The sequence below is a fragment of the Pan troglodytes genome, chromosome 10 (genome assembly GCF_028858775.2).
Source record: "Pan troglodytes isolate AG18354 chromosome 10, NHGRI_mPanTro3-v2.0_pri, whole genome shotgun sequence".
In the NCBI taxonomy this organism is placed as follows: domain Eukaryota; kingdom Metazoa; phylum Chordata; class Mammalia; order Primates; family Hominidae; genus Pan; species Pan troglodytes.
Window position 1 is genome coordinate 115,495,097 of NC_072408.2, and position 18,420 is coordinate 115,513,516.

At 41.3% G+C, this 18,420-nt stretch overlaps 1 protein-coding gene across 6 annotated transcripts in view; it reads right to left on the reverse strand.

Annotated features, from left to right (window-relative positions):
* CORO1C (coronin 1C) overlaps positions 1 to 18,420 on the reverse strand; it is an 83,197-nt gene that overhangs the window by 37,673 nt on the left and 27,104 nt on the right. For 4 of the 6 annotated variants that reach the window (XM_001147913.8, XM_016924122.4, XM_009426176.5 and 1 more), the window contains exon 2: positions 15,955 to 16,154. In XM_001147913.8, the coding sequence (XP_001147913.1) occupies positions 15,955 to 16,149 (195 nt within the window). In that variant the 5' untranslated portion in view covers positions 16,150 to 16,154. Of the gene's footprint in view, positions 1 to 15,954; positions 16,155 to 17,626; positions 18,050 to 18,420 lie in introns of those variants that run through there. The other 2 variants (XR_010148145.1, XM_063786032.1) reach the window with 1 other exon arrangement.

The window sequence follows — 18,420 nt, forward strand, 5'->3', positions numbered from 1 at the left end:
AACAGACAAGTTACAAAGTGCAAGAAGAGGTATGCAACATACATACCTAACAAAATCAACAACCAAACAGAACGATGGGCAAATTACACGAGCAGAGAACTCACAGCGAAGAAAATCTGAAGACGCAATAGATGTGTGAAAAGATACTTCAATCTCACTGATAATTAGAGAACTGCAAATTAAAACAACATGGTCACATTTTATACTCATCAAAACTGGTGAAAATGTAAAAGTCTAAATATAAGTGCTGACAAGGATGTCAGGAAAGAGGAATTCATAAACTGCTTACAGAACACCTTGTTACAATTCCTTTCAAGAGCAATTTGGTAACAGGTAGAGGTGAGGAAGTCCAGCCCAGCAATGCCACTTCTAGGTGGTCTGGGTGAGAGAGATGCTCCCATATTTTGTACAAGAGGAATATTTATTGCCGCATTGTTGGAAATAGTGGCAAAAGCAGAAGCAATTTCACTGTCCTTCAGTACGGGAATACATATTTACATAAAAGTTTAAGGCACGCGAAATAAAAGTACATGTTACAGATAAACATATATGTAATAAAAATATGATACATATTTGAAGAAAAGATTACCTCTGGGGAAGGAGAAAATAAATAAGAATGGTATTCTACCTGTATCTGTTATGCTTTATTACTTTTTTCAAAAAGGGGAGATATGAAACAAATCTGGCAAAATATTAACATCTGTTTAATCTTGTGAGTACATGTGTGTTCTATTATTTTGATACATCTTATTTTGAAAAAAAGAATTTAAAATATAATAAAGTTAAGAAATACACCAATGCATTATTATTAAATTTGCATTAAAATTTTTTCTTACTCCCAAGGAAAAAAGCTTTTCTACCTGAATTGTTTTGTTTTACATCAGGGTCTTTGCATTCCTAGGCTCTGCCCAGGAAACCACATTTGGCATCCTTGATGGCCAACTATAGTACTGAGCTCTGAACTTCCAAGAACACCAAATGATTTTTTCCAATCTGGGCTAAGAAGCGCTTTTATTCAAACACAAAGCAATTTTGAGGGGAATCTGGAAGTACTAGCACTAGTTGTTCTTAATTACATACTAAGAAGCTTCTTACTAAATGACTTCTTTTTTGAAGTTAAAATTAAATAACCCTGGCTAAAAGTTAATAGCTATTCACCAGTATTCTTCAGTCAAGATATCTGAGAATAATAATAAGCATTACTGCCATTCCCAGCTCAGCCCCAATAAATCCACAGCCTGAAAGTACTAGAGCTCAACATTTTCTCTGGAACCTGAATGTCACTGAAAGAGCAACTGCCAGCTATTTCTGTCCTTTCTATCAAAACAAATAATAACAATGGCTAACACTTTTTAAGTACTTAAATTACAAGCTAGGAACTGTCTGAAGACCTTGATAACTTTGTCCTCATGACAACCTTTAAGATGTGGGAACCTTATCACCCTATTTTCCAAATAAAGAAACTGAGGCACAGAGAAAGTCAAGAAGCAAAGATCTAAAGTATCACTGACCAACCATACTAGATTTGGATAGGGAAAGAAAATTTCCACTATGCCATGGGTTGTAAAAAAAAGGCACACAAGTAATGTTAAAAATTATTGGCAATTGGCCATCAGAAACACAGAGTTAATAAAAAATGATATTCTACAAGCAGCTGCTTCCTCTGGTTGTGATGTCATCATAAATCCTTAAATAAAACAGAGAAAGTAGTATTCTACTGTAGCACAAGAGAAAAGCAATTGACTAAATATCTGACAGTGATAAAAGAACAAAAATGTGAAGACAGTATGGGGGTAGATGGCATTTTAAAGGTACACTGATTATTTGGCATGCTGGATGTTCACAAACACACAGTCAAGTATCAGCTATCCTGCTTTCAAGGGCTTACACCTCTAAGTATCTTCTTACTCATAATGAAATCAAAACAAAAGCACAACAACATATTTCACCAAATCAGCATACGTTATTAAAAATGCAAAGCTGGGCACTTACAAACTGCTGAGGGCTCCAGTTCATGGAGATTAAAGGAAACCATACTAATAACGGCCTTATATGGTAAAGATGAGGAAACATCATTCTGAAAGACATTTTGCACTAGGATCTAATAACACAATTCTCATTTGTCTGCACGACACATACTCATTTATCATGTAGTGAACAAACCAAAGAATCCATGTATAATTAGCTAGATTGTGAGGGGCCATTCAGAAAGACATCCACCACATGTCATGGTGACAACACAGTTTACCTGAACCTCTAAGCAGCAAATTTAAATGAATGCAGAGGCTGAAAGGAAGATGTACAAGAATTAAAGCCAGCTTTTAGATATCTTTTTAAACTAAAAAATGAATTATTTAAGAAACTCCCACCAATCTTCTAAAGCTTAGAGATAGAAAAACTTCACTTTACTAACAGATCAGTCCACTATTTCACTAGGGATAAATCACCTCTGTTGCTTAATCTAGAATATTACTACTTTTCTGGCATGAAATTGAAGTAGTTTAGCTGAAAATGTAATAGCCATTAGACTCCTTGCTTTAAATAAATTTTGATTCATTGATTACTTACTAGTCCCAATCACATGCCATAGGATAGCTTTTGTTATACCTTTCTAGCTAAAACTCCAAATGATTGGGATTACTAGCATGTCAACCCAACAGGTGGCAAAAATGGCCAGCACCAAGTTTCCCAAAGGCTCTGCTCCAGAGCCAGTTCATAAACTCGTGGGACATTGGTGAAATAGGTCAGGACACTGGCCTACAGACATTATTATCTGAAAGATCCAGTACAGCCTGCCCAGAGCCAAGCAACATGAGCCGAAAGGAAAATTCAGCTTCCAAAGCATGTATACAGCTGGCACAAGGGAGAGGTGTAATGGCACAATTTCCACGTGGCTGGCCAGAGCTAAGGGTGATGTCTTATGAGCATGTTCCAGCCAGCAACCTTCACCGCGGCAGAAACCGTCCCAGATACAAGCACTATCATTTGCTTTGGGGAAAACACTTAAAAATCTTGAAGTAGCTACAACACAGCCGAGTTCCTGGAGACTGATACTTCAACTAAACCCACAGAGTTAGGCAACATTTCCTCCAATGGGCATTTTGCAGGGAGAAGGTGAATGAAAATCAAAATGTAAGCATCAGTAAAAATATAACTTTATCAAATTGCTATAAAAGGAAAGTTCAATAACTTAAATGACTTAGCAAAAAACATTCCTCTTTAGGCACACTAAATTCAACATAAACCTTAAGAAATCCGGCGAAACCCTGTCCCTACAAATATAAAAATTAGTCAGGTGTAGTGGTGCGCACCTGTAGTCCCAGCTACTTGGGAGGCTGAGGTGGGAGGATCACCTGAGCCCAGGAGGTCAAGGCTGCAGTGAACTATGATCGCGCCACTGCACTCCAGCCTGGGTGACAGAGTAAGACCCTGTTTCAAAAAAATAATAATAAGGCCAGGGTGCAGTGGCTCACGCCTGTAATCTCAGCACTTTGGGAGGCTGAGGCGGGCGGATCGCTTGAGGTCAGGAGTTCGAGACCAGCCTGGCCAACATGGTGAAACTTCATCTCTACTAAAAATACAGGCCGGGCGTGGTGGCTCACACTTGTAATCCCAGCACTTTGGGAAACCAAGGCAGGCAGATAGGTCAGGAGTTCGAGACCAGCCTGGCCAAAATGGTGAAATCTCGTCTCTACTAAAAATACAAAAATTAGCCCATTGTGGTGGCACATGCCTGTAATCCCGGCTACTCGGGAGGGCTGAGGCAGGAGAATTGCTTGAGCCTGGGAGACGGAGGTTGCAGTGAGCTGAGAGCATACCACTACACTCCAGCTTGGGCGACAGAATGAGACTCTGTCTCAGAAAAAAAAAAAAAAATTAGCCGGGCATGGTGTTGGGCACCTGTAACCCCAGCTACTTGGGAGGCTGAGGTGGGAGAATCACTTGAACCCGGGAGGCGGAGGTTGCAGTGAGCTGAGATCGCACCACTGCACTCCAGCCTGGGCAACAGAGCGAGACTCCATCTCTGAAAAAACAAAAAAAGATGGATCAATCTGATAATCACTGGTTCCTGCAAGAAAGGAAATGTAACATTATGTTAAAGTCGCACAACGCTTTACCCAGCAGGCCTACTCTTTCTCACAACTAATGTATGTTTTCACAAAGTAATAAATTCCCATGGTGATAAAAAGTGACACATTCATTCGAGTGATAAGTCAAATCAAATATTCCCCTTTAAGAAGCTCAAGGTATCCCACATACGATTTCTTTCAAGTTTGCATTCTGGAGTGTATCATATAAACCCACACCTTCCTAGGGTGCTGGATTCAGACTGCTTTCTACACGGTTTCCCTTATCTAATCCAACTCAGGCAGCTGTCTCACTTCCAGTACTTTTCCAACTCCTGATCTGCAGTCCTCTATGCCTATTATCCAGACTAGTTACACCACCCGAAGATGTAAGGGCCTAAGAGCCCCCACCCCATCCTGGGGAAGGCAAGCAAAGATACTTTACATGACCTGACTCAAAGAACAGTTAAAAGATTTCCACATTGTTCAAACCCCTACCTAATATTCATCTAAGTTTTCATTTTAGGAAAAAATGAGTATCAAAATCACTTTATGTGCCCAAATTTCAATCATAACTTATTTTTGGCTTTGGGTGATACATACTGAGAATTCTTCAACTCAGCAAGGAGAATGTTAAGTCACACATGTGCTCAGAAGTAGAGGAAAAGTTTTCTGCCCAAGCATAAGGGCTCCATTCACACTGTGCAGAGTTCAAAGGAGTCAAAAGCGTATCTATTGAAGTGGGTTTTCCATTTTTTTCAACTTCCTTTTCCTTATGACAGTATTATTTATGTGGATACATGTTTTGTTTGAATTTCTTAAGCCCCTGCTGCTCCACGGGGAGGAGCTAGAGTGATTGTGGTCATGGGACAAGGGGACAGCGGCATGGAAAACAGAGACTCAGCAGCAGACCAAAAAGACGGGTGCACACAATATATGACTTGTGCACCGGCTGGTCCCTGAGAGTGACAGCTCATGGCCCAGGAATAAAACATTCTGAGGAGGCTTTACTTTAAGGGAACCAGAAATACCATCCTTGAGGTAAAAGGAGGTGCTCTGGAATAAACCCTACAGATTGAGTTACCCTGTAAGGTAAGGTAAGCTAGAAACAAAAGCTGCTGGGGAGAGGGAGTATGGGCCTACAGAGACTTCACCTGCCTGTGAGTAAAAAACAGCAGTCTTTTTGGACAGAAGTGAAAATGCCAAGCAAATAATTTTTGCATCACAGATCCGCTCTAAAAACTGGGTTTAATACTGAATAGACCATATTTTAAAATCAATTAAGAACTTGAGGGAAGTTATTGTAAAACTACAAACATTTTATTATCAGAAAGCAAAAACACGGAAAAGTTAGCATTTCCTTACTCAACCTTGCCCAAATATGCGATAGCAACCAGAGTAGCTGTATTTCCTAACTTCCTGACTTAAAGAATTTATAAAGTGAAAACCTAATGCTTTCTGCTCATTATTGCAGACAAGTAATTCCATATGATGCTTCTGGGCTGAGAACAAATAAAAACTTGGAACCCAAGATGAGGCAGAATCTAGTTAAAATAAAATTGAGCTAGAAAGCAAAAGCTGAAAAGCAGAAGAACTACAGATGTAAATGCAATATGGAAAATTAAAGCATTCAATATCAAATCAGAAAATAGAGAAACTGGTTGTCTAAGCCCTCGTAGTAAGCAAATGACATTGGAGACTGATCTACTGAAACCCTCTGTGAACGCTGAAGAGCTCCAGGGCTAACCCTTCCCATTGCAGCTCTGCATTGGTTTAATCCACAGGCCTCAGAATGAAAATCCACCCTCCTTGGATGGTGGAGATGAAAAATAGAAAAATATTACAACTTTTTTTGGGGGGTGGGAGGGGCTAATGCCTTGGGCTCCATGGCTGACTCAGTTCCACACAAGCAAGAGGACTGCAGTATAGACTCAATTCAGTCAGCCAGAAATGAAACCCAAGTCACCGTTCCTCCAAGAAAGCAGACATGTGTCCCATCACATGCCCTCTCAGTTCAGTCTTCCCCAGACTCAACTCAGGTCCCACCCCTAATTGGCAAAGATATTCAACTTGGCAGGAGCAGATGATTTGCTACATGTGGTTATAAGGTGGCTTCTGGGCAAAACCGTGACTCCAGAAATGTGTTCATGACACCTTGAGTTTATTTCAGAGTAATGTGTGTTCAGATACCTTTCTTTACCGGAGATACAGCAGCTTTCCCAGACTGGGGTTACCATGTTTACACACTGAGGGCTTCTGCTGGCAGCAATTGTCAGCCTGCTTAGCACAGACTGGCACGCTCCACAAACCCAGGAAAGAGTTAAACGTTCTTTGCACTTGACTCAGTGGCTTCTCTTCACCACACACTCCCAGATCCCACCATTCTCTGAGCCACCCATGCAGCCAATCAAAGCAAAGGAAGGAAATTATCCTGGCCGGCTGACAGCCACAGCGCTCTGATGGCCATATATGGTAAAAACCACTGTCAGAGCCCTGTCAGGCCTGCGGGCCGGCTGCTGTGGACATATCAGTGAACTGCAGCAGCAGGAGAAGCTGGCCAAGGAAACGCACAAAGGCTGCCTGCTCATCTCCAGGGGAGGGGGTGGGGTGGAAACCATCATCTGCCAGGGCACACATTCAGTGAGTCACAGCCACTCACTGTCATCAAAAATAGCCCCGGGGTACATTGGGAAGTTCCTTCTGCCAGGACTTTGTGCTCCATTGTTAACTGGGGGTGAGCAGGGTGCCCACCCCACCCCTCCCAGCAAAACTGTGGAAAACACAGTCACTAGGAGAAAATGAAAAGGCCCTTCTGTGGCACTTCATGTGGTAATGAGGCCAGGCCGCGCTCGTGTGGCTGGCAGCTCGTGACATAATTTGGAAGTCATTGTTCTGCACCTGGTGCCCTCCCCCTGCATCCTCCACCCCTCCCAGTCCTGTCCCCCAGCTTTTCACGGCCCATACACTTGGCAGTTGAAGGTGCTCCAGGCATCAGACAATCTATTTCAGGAGGCAGTGAATGGGCATCCCACGACATGTCAGGACACTGGCTGGCTCTGAACAAAATCCTCTGCCCCTAACACCAAAGCTACCAAGTGCCAAATGTCCACATCTGTACAAAGGGCTACCGGCACTGCCACTGTTGTCTAAAACAGAGTACCACAATGTGTAGAAATGGAAATTGCCTGTCAGCAATGCACAGTAAGGCAGACATGCAGCCAATGCAAATCCAGCAGGTGCTGGCAAAGACTGTGGATCACACAGAAAAGCACTGTCAGGAGACTGCCATTCCCTCTCAAGTAGCCCATGAAAGAAGGCACTTATCAGCACGGCGCCTGGCACTTAAAGGAAGCCCGCAACAAATGTGAACTGCTGCGATTTCATCACTGTCACTGTGTCCTCACAAGGCATGGTATAGACCAAGTACTTTCCAAACCTAAGACAATTCTCTGAGCTGACAGAATGAAAGCCCTGACAAGTTACTGTTTTTGTTATTAAACTCTCTAATCCCAGAGAAAGAATGCAAAGGATTCAGTGTCCATTAGACCACAGCCTTTTTTTTTTTTTTTTTTTTTTTTTTTTGAGACAGAGTCTTGCTCTGTCGCCCAGGCTGGAGTGCAATGGTGCGATCTCAGCTCACTGCAACCTCCGCCTCCTGTGTTCAAGCCATTCTCCTGTCTCAGCCTCCCGATTAGCTGCAATAACAGGCGTGTGCCACCATGCCCAGCTAATTTTTGTATTTTCAGTAGAGACAGGGTTTCACCATGTTGGCCAGGCTGGTCTCAAACTGCTGACCTCAGGTGATCCACCTGCCTCGGCCTCCCAAAGCGCTGGAATTACAAGCGTGAGCCACCGCGCCCGGCTAAACCACAGATTCTATATCCTCCCCCCTAAAGAAAAATTCGTTCATACTCAGTAGAAAAAAAATTAATAAAAATATACATGTACAAATCAAATAAGGACTCAGCAACCTAAGTTCTAATACACAAACAACCTCACGGTCTTGGACAACCACTCAATTTGGCTTCAATTTCTACAACTGTAGAACAGAGGAATGATCCCACCCTACCAAGTGAAAAAACGGAGACACTGTTCATGAAGGGGGCTATCCACGTACGATCTGCTGACATTCTGCAGTCTCATTTCCATCAACGTGACAGAAGTCACTGCTTTTTCCTAAAGATGATACAAAGGAAAGACGCCATGTTGATCTAGTTAAAACAATGATTCTAAAATATAAAACAGTGCTTATTCTAGTTCTTTTCCCCATAACAATCAAGGAAAATACCAATTTTGCCAAATTCACACTGAAAGTGAAAGAAAGGGTCAAGAAATGTAGGATTTTCTACCAAAAAGCTATCCTTCAGCTTCTTTTGACTCATAATGTTAGTTCACACTATGCATAAATGATTTGTTTCTCTTCCAATCAAACATTCTATTTCTGCAATACTACAAAAATCCACCTAAACTAGACATCCTGGAGTCTGAAGGAGGAATGTGCCTACCACCTACTTCTTTGCCCTCCTGGGGACAGAGCCCCTCTACTAACTTAACAGTTTAAAAGTTGGGTTGGCTCCTCTTCTGTTTCATCTTTAGCTCCTACGCAGAGGAAAAAAAAAAACCTGAATTCAAACCGAACCTTCTCTGTGATGTCTTCCTTACCTCCTAAGCCTAGGGTGAAACTATCTCTCACACCCCAGTGCTAAAGCACTTCATGCACAAAGCACCCCCCTGGAGAGATCAAGCACAGTTGTTGAAGCTTCTTAAAAGCAAGAACCTAGCCGGGTGTGGTGGCTCACGCCTGTAATCCCACTTTGGGAGGGCAAGGCAAGAGGATCAGGAGTTCGAGACCAGCCTGGCCAACACAGTGAAACTCTGTCTCTACTAAAAATATAAAAATTAGCCGGGCATGATGGTACACACCCGTAGTCCCAGCTACTCACGAGGCTGAGGCAGGAGAACTGCTTGAACCTGGGAGGTGGAGGCTGCAGTGAGTCAAGATCACACCACTGCACTCTAGCCTGGGGAACAGAGCAAGACAGTCTCAAAAAAAAAAAAAAAAAGCAAGAACCCACCACAGGTCCCTGCACATGCAGGCACTAAGGAATGAGTATGTGAATGAATGAATGTGATTTTTCTAAAGTACTGTGTTAAATTTCACAAACATTTAAGCAATAGTTAGCTCTTTATATGTACTCTGTTAATATTACTGATAATATTTTTCAAAATCTCAATATGTAATAAGTTCATTGTAAAAAAATATTTTTAAGTGCAGGTAATTATAAAGAAGAAAATAAAACATCACTTTTAGTCCCATCAATGTTAACATTGCACATTATTTCCTAAAAACTAATAACACAATTGAAGTTAAGTACGAGATAATGACTATGATCTTATAACACATTTTTTAGGTTATATGAAGGTACCATGGAATACAGGATAACAAAATCTTGCCATATAACTTTCTCTTGCTATTGAAAGGAATCCCTCAATTATTCACTTAGGACTTAAGAATGTTTATATGTATATAGATATTATATTTCTATGTAGATTTTTCTTAAAGGCTAGGTGGAAATATAGTGTTCAAAACTACCAGAAAGCCTTTTAAGTCACTCTGAATTACTCATATATGAATTGTGTGAACTAACATTATGAGTCACGTAATACAGTCTAAGAATATATGTATTAGTTATCAACTGCTGATTAACAAGTTATCCTGAATTTATCCTAAAATTCAGCTGATTAAAACAATAAACATTTATTACTCACACAGTTGCTAAGGATCAGGAATTCAAAAACAGCTTATCTGGGTGGCTCTGGCCCAGGGTTTTTCACGAGATAGTGTCAGCCAGGGCTGCAGTCACCTGATGGCTTTACTAGGGCTGCAGGATCTACTTTCAAGATGGCTCATCACATGGCTGGTTGAGTTGGTGCTGGCAGTCATCAGGAGGTCCTATGGACCTTGCCACAGAGCTGCTGGAGTATCCTCACAACATGGCAGCTCCAAAAGAGACAAAGTAGAAGCCAGTGGGCTTTTATGACCTAGTCTCAGAATTCACCCTCCATCAATTCCACCATACCCTATGGTTACACAGGCTAGCCCTATTCAGTGTTGGAGGCCACCTACCACAACATAGTAAGGCAAGTTTTTGGAGAACCTGCACAAAAGGCTACCATATACATAGCCACCCAGTTTGCATCCTCTATCCAAGTGAGTCAAGAGATCAAGAGCATATAATTCTAACCACTCCCTCCGTTAAGTGAATAATAATTTTAATAATGTGATAACGCAGGCTGTGGTACCAGTGGTATGAAGAAGCAACTAAGAGAACCCAATGGATGAGTTCCTCTGTTTCAGTAAATAATCAAAGGCAACATCTGAGCTGGATAATGAACAGTAAGAAAAGACCACCAAGTATCATCATTAGTGGAATACTGACTGAAATGAATCAAGATCTCTTCCTCAACCAACATGACAGAAACATTCTAAAGCAGCCTTCATCAACCTAGGTTCTATAAGAAATTAAAGTCCTAATGCTCTAATATATGCTATTATAGGCAATGAGCTCTTAATCCTATGCATCTAGAAGACTGGCTATGTATCACCCTTGGGAGAACTAAAAAAAAAAAAACAAAAAAAAACAGTCTTTCAAATGATTTTCTGTAGAGCTAAATTCTTTCATAAAATCCTAGATGAAAAACTGCAAAATGAGTTGAAAAATGGTTCACAGACATAAATAAAGCAAGATCCCAAATATTCCCACACACAGCTCCTAAAATAAATGGGAGAAACACAGTTGCGTATAAGAAAGTACCACACAGCTACAACAAAGGAGCTCATGGGAGAGAAGAAGAGATCATGACCCAAAAAGATAACAGAGACCTGGCCATACCCATCCTATCCTGGCCAGAGCAGCATTCTTGTCCCAGGTAGTTTCTGTGAGGGTGAAATCAGCTATCATTCCAATTCACCAAAGTTGCTTCACAGTATTTCACAATACTCAAGGAAGGAAGGGAGAAAGAAAGCAATTTGGGAAGACAGGAGCCATCTAGTTCGCATCCTCCAGCCAAGAGAATGTCAAGAGATCAAGAGCATATAATTCTTACCGATTCCTCCCCCTCTTACTTGTTTAAGGCAGGATTTACAGGCTTGTTGTGATATGAAGTGTGTGGGGGGAGGGAGGGGACGGGGGGGTTGTATGTGTATCTATCCAGAAACACTGGTGTGTATGAGCCCTCCATGGTTCACAATAGGGAGGGAATGTCTCAGTTCTATCTACGTCACGAGTGTGGCTACTCCACAAAGGAAAGGCTTATTCATGCCAACGTGGTAGATTACACAGAGGGCTGAAAACCTGTGTGCTCTTGAGACAAGGCAGCTTGTGCAGTTGTGGCAAGAAAAAAAAGTATTCCTCATAGCCAAAACCACAAAGCCAACTTATGTTCAGCAAGACTGCTATTATTCATCCTCTGAAGGACTAAAGAATAAGTAAATGCACTAAGCCACACCTTGAAAAGTCATGGCAGAGTGGCAAGCCACAGCTTGATGGAAGCATTACAAAAGAGAGTGGGAATCACGTGTGCTAATCTAAATCAACCCACCTCAGGACTGAGGACTTTCTATATTCCTCCGGCAGTGACCTCTTCAAAAATCCCACTTTCCCTAATAAAACCTTCCTAACAAACACCTCATAAACCATATGCTTAAAATAAGCATACATTCATTCTTAAGTGTGCTGCTTGCTGCATATGTGTGTGTCTTTGTATATGCATGTGCTTTGATGTATTTATCCCTATTACTCTTTTCACTTCAGATTTTAAGTCCTGGAAGACAGAAACCATGTCTAACTTATTTTACATTCTCCCAGAATCTAACCACAAGCCTCATGAGGTTGCAATAAGAAGCCTTATTTACTGCTGACACTAAATAGCTTTCAAAAGAAATTCATGGAAAACCATGTTTTCAAATGGGAGCCTTTCTGAAAGGGTCATAATCCACCTTAATTCCAACGTGTACATATTCAGTATTATTATGTACAGAGTCCCAAACGCATCACCAAAACTAACCTGCCTGTCTATAACCAGAAACAAAAAAGGGAAAACATTCTCAGAAGCCCATGAGATAATTATTAAAAGCCATATCCATCTTTTAAGGTTCGTGTTTAAAATCATGCCAGGCTGCTATCAACATGTATTGGAGCCTAACACACATCTAAACATCATTTCTTGCTATCTTGATTTCAAACATAACTTCATATTATAATTGGGAATTTAGTTTTTCTTTGCCTTTAAACCAAAGCAACACCTCATGATAAAACTATTTCATAGTTGCCAAGACACTAAAGTTGTAGGAGTCTCTTTTCCAGGGTAAAGAGCCCTAGTATTACAAAGCCCTGTACTGAAAAGGGATTAATGGGTTCACCATGTAGTTGGAGTCCCCATCATATTTCTTCTTCGAGGCTGTACTTCTAATGAGGAGACAAACACCTCAGTACCAGCAATCTGCCAGGATGCTTTCTTAGACACAAGTGCTCCTGGAGGGCACAGATGCTGGCACACAGCAGGTACTCTGCTTACAGACAATCAAACCAACTAATCGTATATGAAGACTCACTCATATTGTGTAAACAATCAAATATCAACTGTAAAATGTATAACCATTATTCAAATATTCATGACTATACCAAAATTATAAGGTAGACATCAAGAAGGCAGTCAGCCCCATAGAGAAATGTAGGTTTTCTGATAACATGGAAGATCATTCTATTTTCTACCAGCTACTGATGCCTGGTAACCAGCCAGCATCTCAGGTAGGAACAGCAACTTAGAAGAAAAAAAAGGCAAGTGTCACCTGACACTCCAGGGCTCACGGGCCAAGCCCTGCCACAGCAGATCCTACTGAGAACTACCTAGGCACATGACTGTCATGAGGGACCACAGGACCACTCCTCTTTGCTGGGCTCAGCTTTGCCTTAGTGAAAAAGCAGCCAGGAGTAAAAAGCCATCTACTTGCCAAGGTTATACATTGAATTAGGGGGACAAAAATGGAACAAAAATGTTTTCTTTGCTGAATTTTGAGTACACACCAACTGCACTGGAAATCACTTCATAGCTGAGAACCATGGAAGGTGAGAAGCATTTCTGACATGATCTAGAATTTCCAAGGCAGAAAATAACTTTTTTTTCTTTTTGAGACGGAGTCTCACTCTGTCGTCCAGGCTGGAGTGCAGTGGCACGATCTCAGCTCACTGCAACTCCGCCTCCCGGGTTCAAGTGATTCTCCTGCCTCAGCCTCCTGAGTAGCTGGGACTACAGGTGTGCACCACCATGCCCGGCTAATTTTTGTATTTTGAGTAGAGACGAGGTTTCACCATGTTGTCCAGGCTGGTCTCGAACTCCTGACCTCAGGTGATCCGCCCGCCTCAGCCTCCCAAAGTGCTGGGATTACAGGCATGGGCCACTGTGCCCGGCCAGAAAATAACTTTTATACACAGCTGCTTATGTTACAGAGAGAGAAACAGAGGAGCGGAAGGATAAAGAGACACATCCACGTCCCACTACAAGTCAGTGACTGAGCCAGGACTGAACTCCACAGCTCATCAATTCCCAGATTTGTGATCTTTCCTCTATGCCACATTGACGCTAAGAGCTAAATACACACACTTTAATACACAAAAATCTCACATAGTACTCATGAACCTATCGATTATAGAAACCCAAGTATTGATCTTATTTCCAATGGCTGTCACAGGGCTTAGCTTATACCAATGTCACCTCCTCTAAAACAAACTCATATTTAAGGAGCAAAGCTAGACAGACAGTATTATAGCCTGGGAAAGACCCTCGATGCTCCTCTAAAAAGCAACACCTCATCTAAACATGACAATTTGTAAAGCAACTTATTCTATCCTAGTTCCCATAATGCTGGTTAAAGAATGAAATACAAGGACATATTCATTAAGTGTAGGTCACTGAATGCAAGGAAAAACCAAATCATAAGATCAGTTAGCTGGGGCACTGCACACAGGTCTCCCTCAAATGGGATAAGTGAAACTCAGTTTCTCATGGTCTGTAAAAGCAAAGATGAACTCACAGAACTTTTGTGGATGTGAAAGTTGAAAGGAAATGTCTGAATTCAGAGGAAGATTAGCCATTCATTATGTCTATTTTGTGCTTCTTAATTGGCTTGTTCCATTTCTTTGAAGGAAAAAAAAAGTCTTACATTTATCCCTCAGTCTATAAAAGGGGAAATAAAAACTCGTAACTCCAAAACAAATCATGGTGCTCCAGTGTCTGACCTTAGCTAACAAGCTATGGCTGTCTTCTCAGTTGGCTGCCATAAAGCCTACCAGTAAAATGTCAAGTTTCCAAATGCCCCTTGCTCTTGGTGAAGGAATAAGCTAAAACAATGTGGAGACCAAATGCAACTGGCCTTGAGTTCAAATCCCCACTCCAAAACCAGATGAAGAACACTTATAACAGTGTAGTGTACTTATCTGCCACTGAATGACAATTTTTTGAACAGAAATAAAAGTATCTAAATAAAAAATAAATTTTCAACTTAATGAAAAGATTCATCTTCGCCAATAAGAAGGTACATTTGAAAACACGTATCAAATTTGTTCCCCAAAGGCACCCATCTCCCTTCTTCGGTTAGGAGATGGTTCTACTGTGTTATCTGGCCACTGAAGTAAAAATTAGAGTTATAATAAAACAAGTTAGTCACCAGCATCTCTGAAACAAAAGTCCAAGAGAATTGGACATTTTCCCAATGAGAGTTTTCCCAAGGAAAAAACATCAACATACAATGGGAAACAACCCTCTGACAGAAATTCACTTTATTGTAACCACTCTCAGAATCACATGATCCATTGTGATGAGATGTACCCTGAATATAAGGGGCTCAGAAACAGCGGGGATCCACTTCCCCCGCTGTTTTCAGCAGAGTGGAAACAGCTGTCATACGACCCAACATCTGCATCCTCACCAGCACCTAGCCCTTATCATTGGAGCTCAGGACTCACCAAACTCATTTTCCTCCTAAAAGCTAACTAGAAAACAACTGTTTCTAGGCCCTCTTCACAGCTTTTTTTTCTTCATTATTTGCAGTTCTGGGATTTGCTGATAAAGTAACTATAGATTTTGATCTGCAGTATTCATGATTGGTCAGCAAATGCACAAAATTCCTATCTAATCTCCCACCTTGGAGCAGGCTTTCTGGGAGGATAAAGGAAGGAGGAGGGCTTGGAACCCTACTGAAGTTGAAGAAAACATAGAACCATTCTCAGTAAAGATCCTTTATTTCTACCACTTGTTAACACTGTTTAAATCCTACGCTGAAACTTACTATTGTCCAGAATTGAAATCTATATTGAGGACATTTTCTTGAGTTCTTGTTCCATTTCCAACTCAAAAAAAAAAAAAAGGAAATTAAGAAAAGAAAAAGGGCTCGTCCTTATGACTTCACAAAAAAAGAGAATATTATCTTACAAATTTCTGCCCATTTGAAAATGTAACTGTTTTTAAAACTTTACTTTGGAGTAAAAGCCAGTTTTTAAAACTGCACTCTAAAAGAAAAATTTTTGTGAAAAGCAGATGATTAAGAATGAAATCTTAAAATTCCTATGCCTGCCCATGCTCACAACATCGTTATAATAATTTTTTCATCCATAGAGGGCATCCCCAGAACAGAGGTCACTATTCTATTTAATGATTCTCTGTTAGAGAAAAACTGATGTGGTTAGTAAGGCGTGTGGAACTTAACCTCAATTACATCAGAGTCTAATGGTTTCACAAATACAATTCTTAGTGAACTGTCAATCTATTAAGGAAAAAGTATGGAGACTATCAGAGGGTGTCTACCAGAATGGAAGATCAAATTACCTACCTTGTGCAGAGGGAGGACAAGGAACGCTCCTCCCCCACTTGCCTCTATGATTATGGCAACAAATCTGGGATTGACAGCACAAAAGGAACTATCCCAGGTCACACGAGAAACCCGGATGTCATCATAGCACTGGTCATTTTTCACCGCTTGCCCAAATACATGCCGAAACTTGCTCTGTCGTACCACTCGCCTCATCGTGTCTGCAAAGGAAGAGTGAGAATTATGTTAGAATTATGCACCAAACTGAAAGCTTTACTTTTACAAATGAAATGCTCCAAGTAGGAAAAACAGAATGGTATGGCATTTTGTCTGCTCTCCTAAAAAGTAGCCAAATTGCAATCCAAATTTCTTTTAGCAGCACATACCCGGAGACAACTGCAAAATGCGTCAGGGAAAGAATTACAAAGAAATGAAAAATTCCTAATTCAAGATCCAGAAACAGCTCATCAGTTTTAATTTCAATGGAAAGATTAAGGGAAAGAATTAAAGAAAATTAGCCTTTCAGGGTTGGGTGGGAGCTGACAGATAATGTACTTCAACCCTTCCCCTTTTACAGATAAGAAAACTCCAAAGTGAAATTCTCTGGTAGAGGTGAGGCTGAAGAAAGCCGAAAAACAAGTTACGATTTTGTGGCTTTGTCCTCAGCCTGCCAAGGTAATTTTTCAGATTGTAAACATTTTCCCTAGACATCAACACTCTGCTGTCTGAGAATTATGTCTATTCCCCAGAGTGTTTCAACAAGAATAGCTATGGGAGGAATTCAAAAGACACAGCCATCACCCTTGACTTCAAAAGCCTTCTAATCTCCTTCTAACACAGACGTAATAATCAGAGCAACTCACTACCAAACCGCCTAGTGCTAAGTGGTACACAGTGAGAAACAGGAAAAGTCAGCCTAAAGCAGCCTAACGGGTAAGAGCCAGGTCTGGGAAAAGCAGAGCAAAAGTATTTAAATGGAAAGCAATGTGATCAAAGTGATGTTTAGGATGACAGTAAATGTGGCAGGAGCACACTGGACAGCTTACACAGGAACAAGCTCAAAGCCAGGTACTGGGCTAGGAAGCTATTTGACAGTAAACCAGACTTGAGGAAGGCCTGGAGTGATACAGCAGTAACAGTTGGGACCTAGGAAAGGAAAAATGCAGGGGCTATTGTCGGGGGGAAACAAAACCAGGCTGGGTTTTCACTGAGCTGATCATCCACCACAGCCACTTCCCTAGTAAACCAGGGACTCTGAAGGGGAGGGGAGGTGACACAGAGCTAGGTTCCTAGGCTGTCTTATGTGTCATTTCAGACTCCAAATTCGACTAAATCATCTGATAGACACTGAAAGCTTTGTGCTTTCAGATCACCAGGCCCTCCCTGATTAAGACTTCCTAGACTGCACCCAATGTAATTTTCCTATGTGCTACTGCAGGACATTCTGTTCATGTTGGTTAGATAGAAGGAGCCTGGATAAAAATCTAAGTGGAAATGGAACATGGTTCAACATCGACAAATCGGCTGAAAATCAGATCCTTATATACACAGGAGAGCTAACACCTGTCCACTCATGCCAGACGAGACACATGGTGGGCTGTTGCTAATTCCTTTCCTCTAATTCCCTTCCTCATGGCCCTGAGCCCACTGCTAAATGCAGAGAGACGAATTTATTTTTGCCAGAGTCTCTTACCCTTCCAAGGCATGTGTGAAAGTGGCCTCTCTCCAATGCTGGGGGCATGTAGCCGGGCTGAAGTAAGAGACCCTTGGCAGGCAATTGAGCATCCACGTTCCTTAGCCCAGCTGTTATTGCCAGACTTTCCCAGCTGACTACCAGGGCCATACATTTTGAGTCTTTGGTAGAGGAGATGGCAAATGATTCGTGGCCAGGGTCCTTCATTTTGGAATCAATATGAATACTTCTCAAGCGTGAGTTAGATAAGACAGCTTCCATGAGGTGGTGAAAAGCAAAAGGAAAGCACATCTATACAAAAGCCAACGTACAGCCAGCTGGTCTCGGGCTCCACTTCCCCACACAACCATCTGCAACCATCTGTACAAGTTATAGAAGCTGCAATCCCTACCAGCATCTTCAAGCAAGTGTTTCAAAAGTAAGCTAATGTAGAAGAAAAAAGGATTGCACCATGTCAGAGTTAACATCCTTCATAAATAAAACGTTCTTACAAATTCATACAATTAAAACCCAACAGAAAATTAGACAAAGGATATGAAGAATTTACAAAAGAAACACAAACAGCACTTATCTCCACTCCTTCCTAAAATCCTAATAAAATGAAAGCAAAAAATAAAAGCAGGTAAAAACATGAAAGGACAAGAGGACTGGAAAAGAGGCTACAAGAGAGCAAATATGACAATAAACTTTCGAAGATGGAAAGCTGTCGTGCACGTGTAACTGACTGAAGTGTGAGTGTCCTCTACTCAGCTGAGTCTCAGGAGGAGCGAACAAAAAGGACATCAAGGCCCACT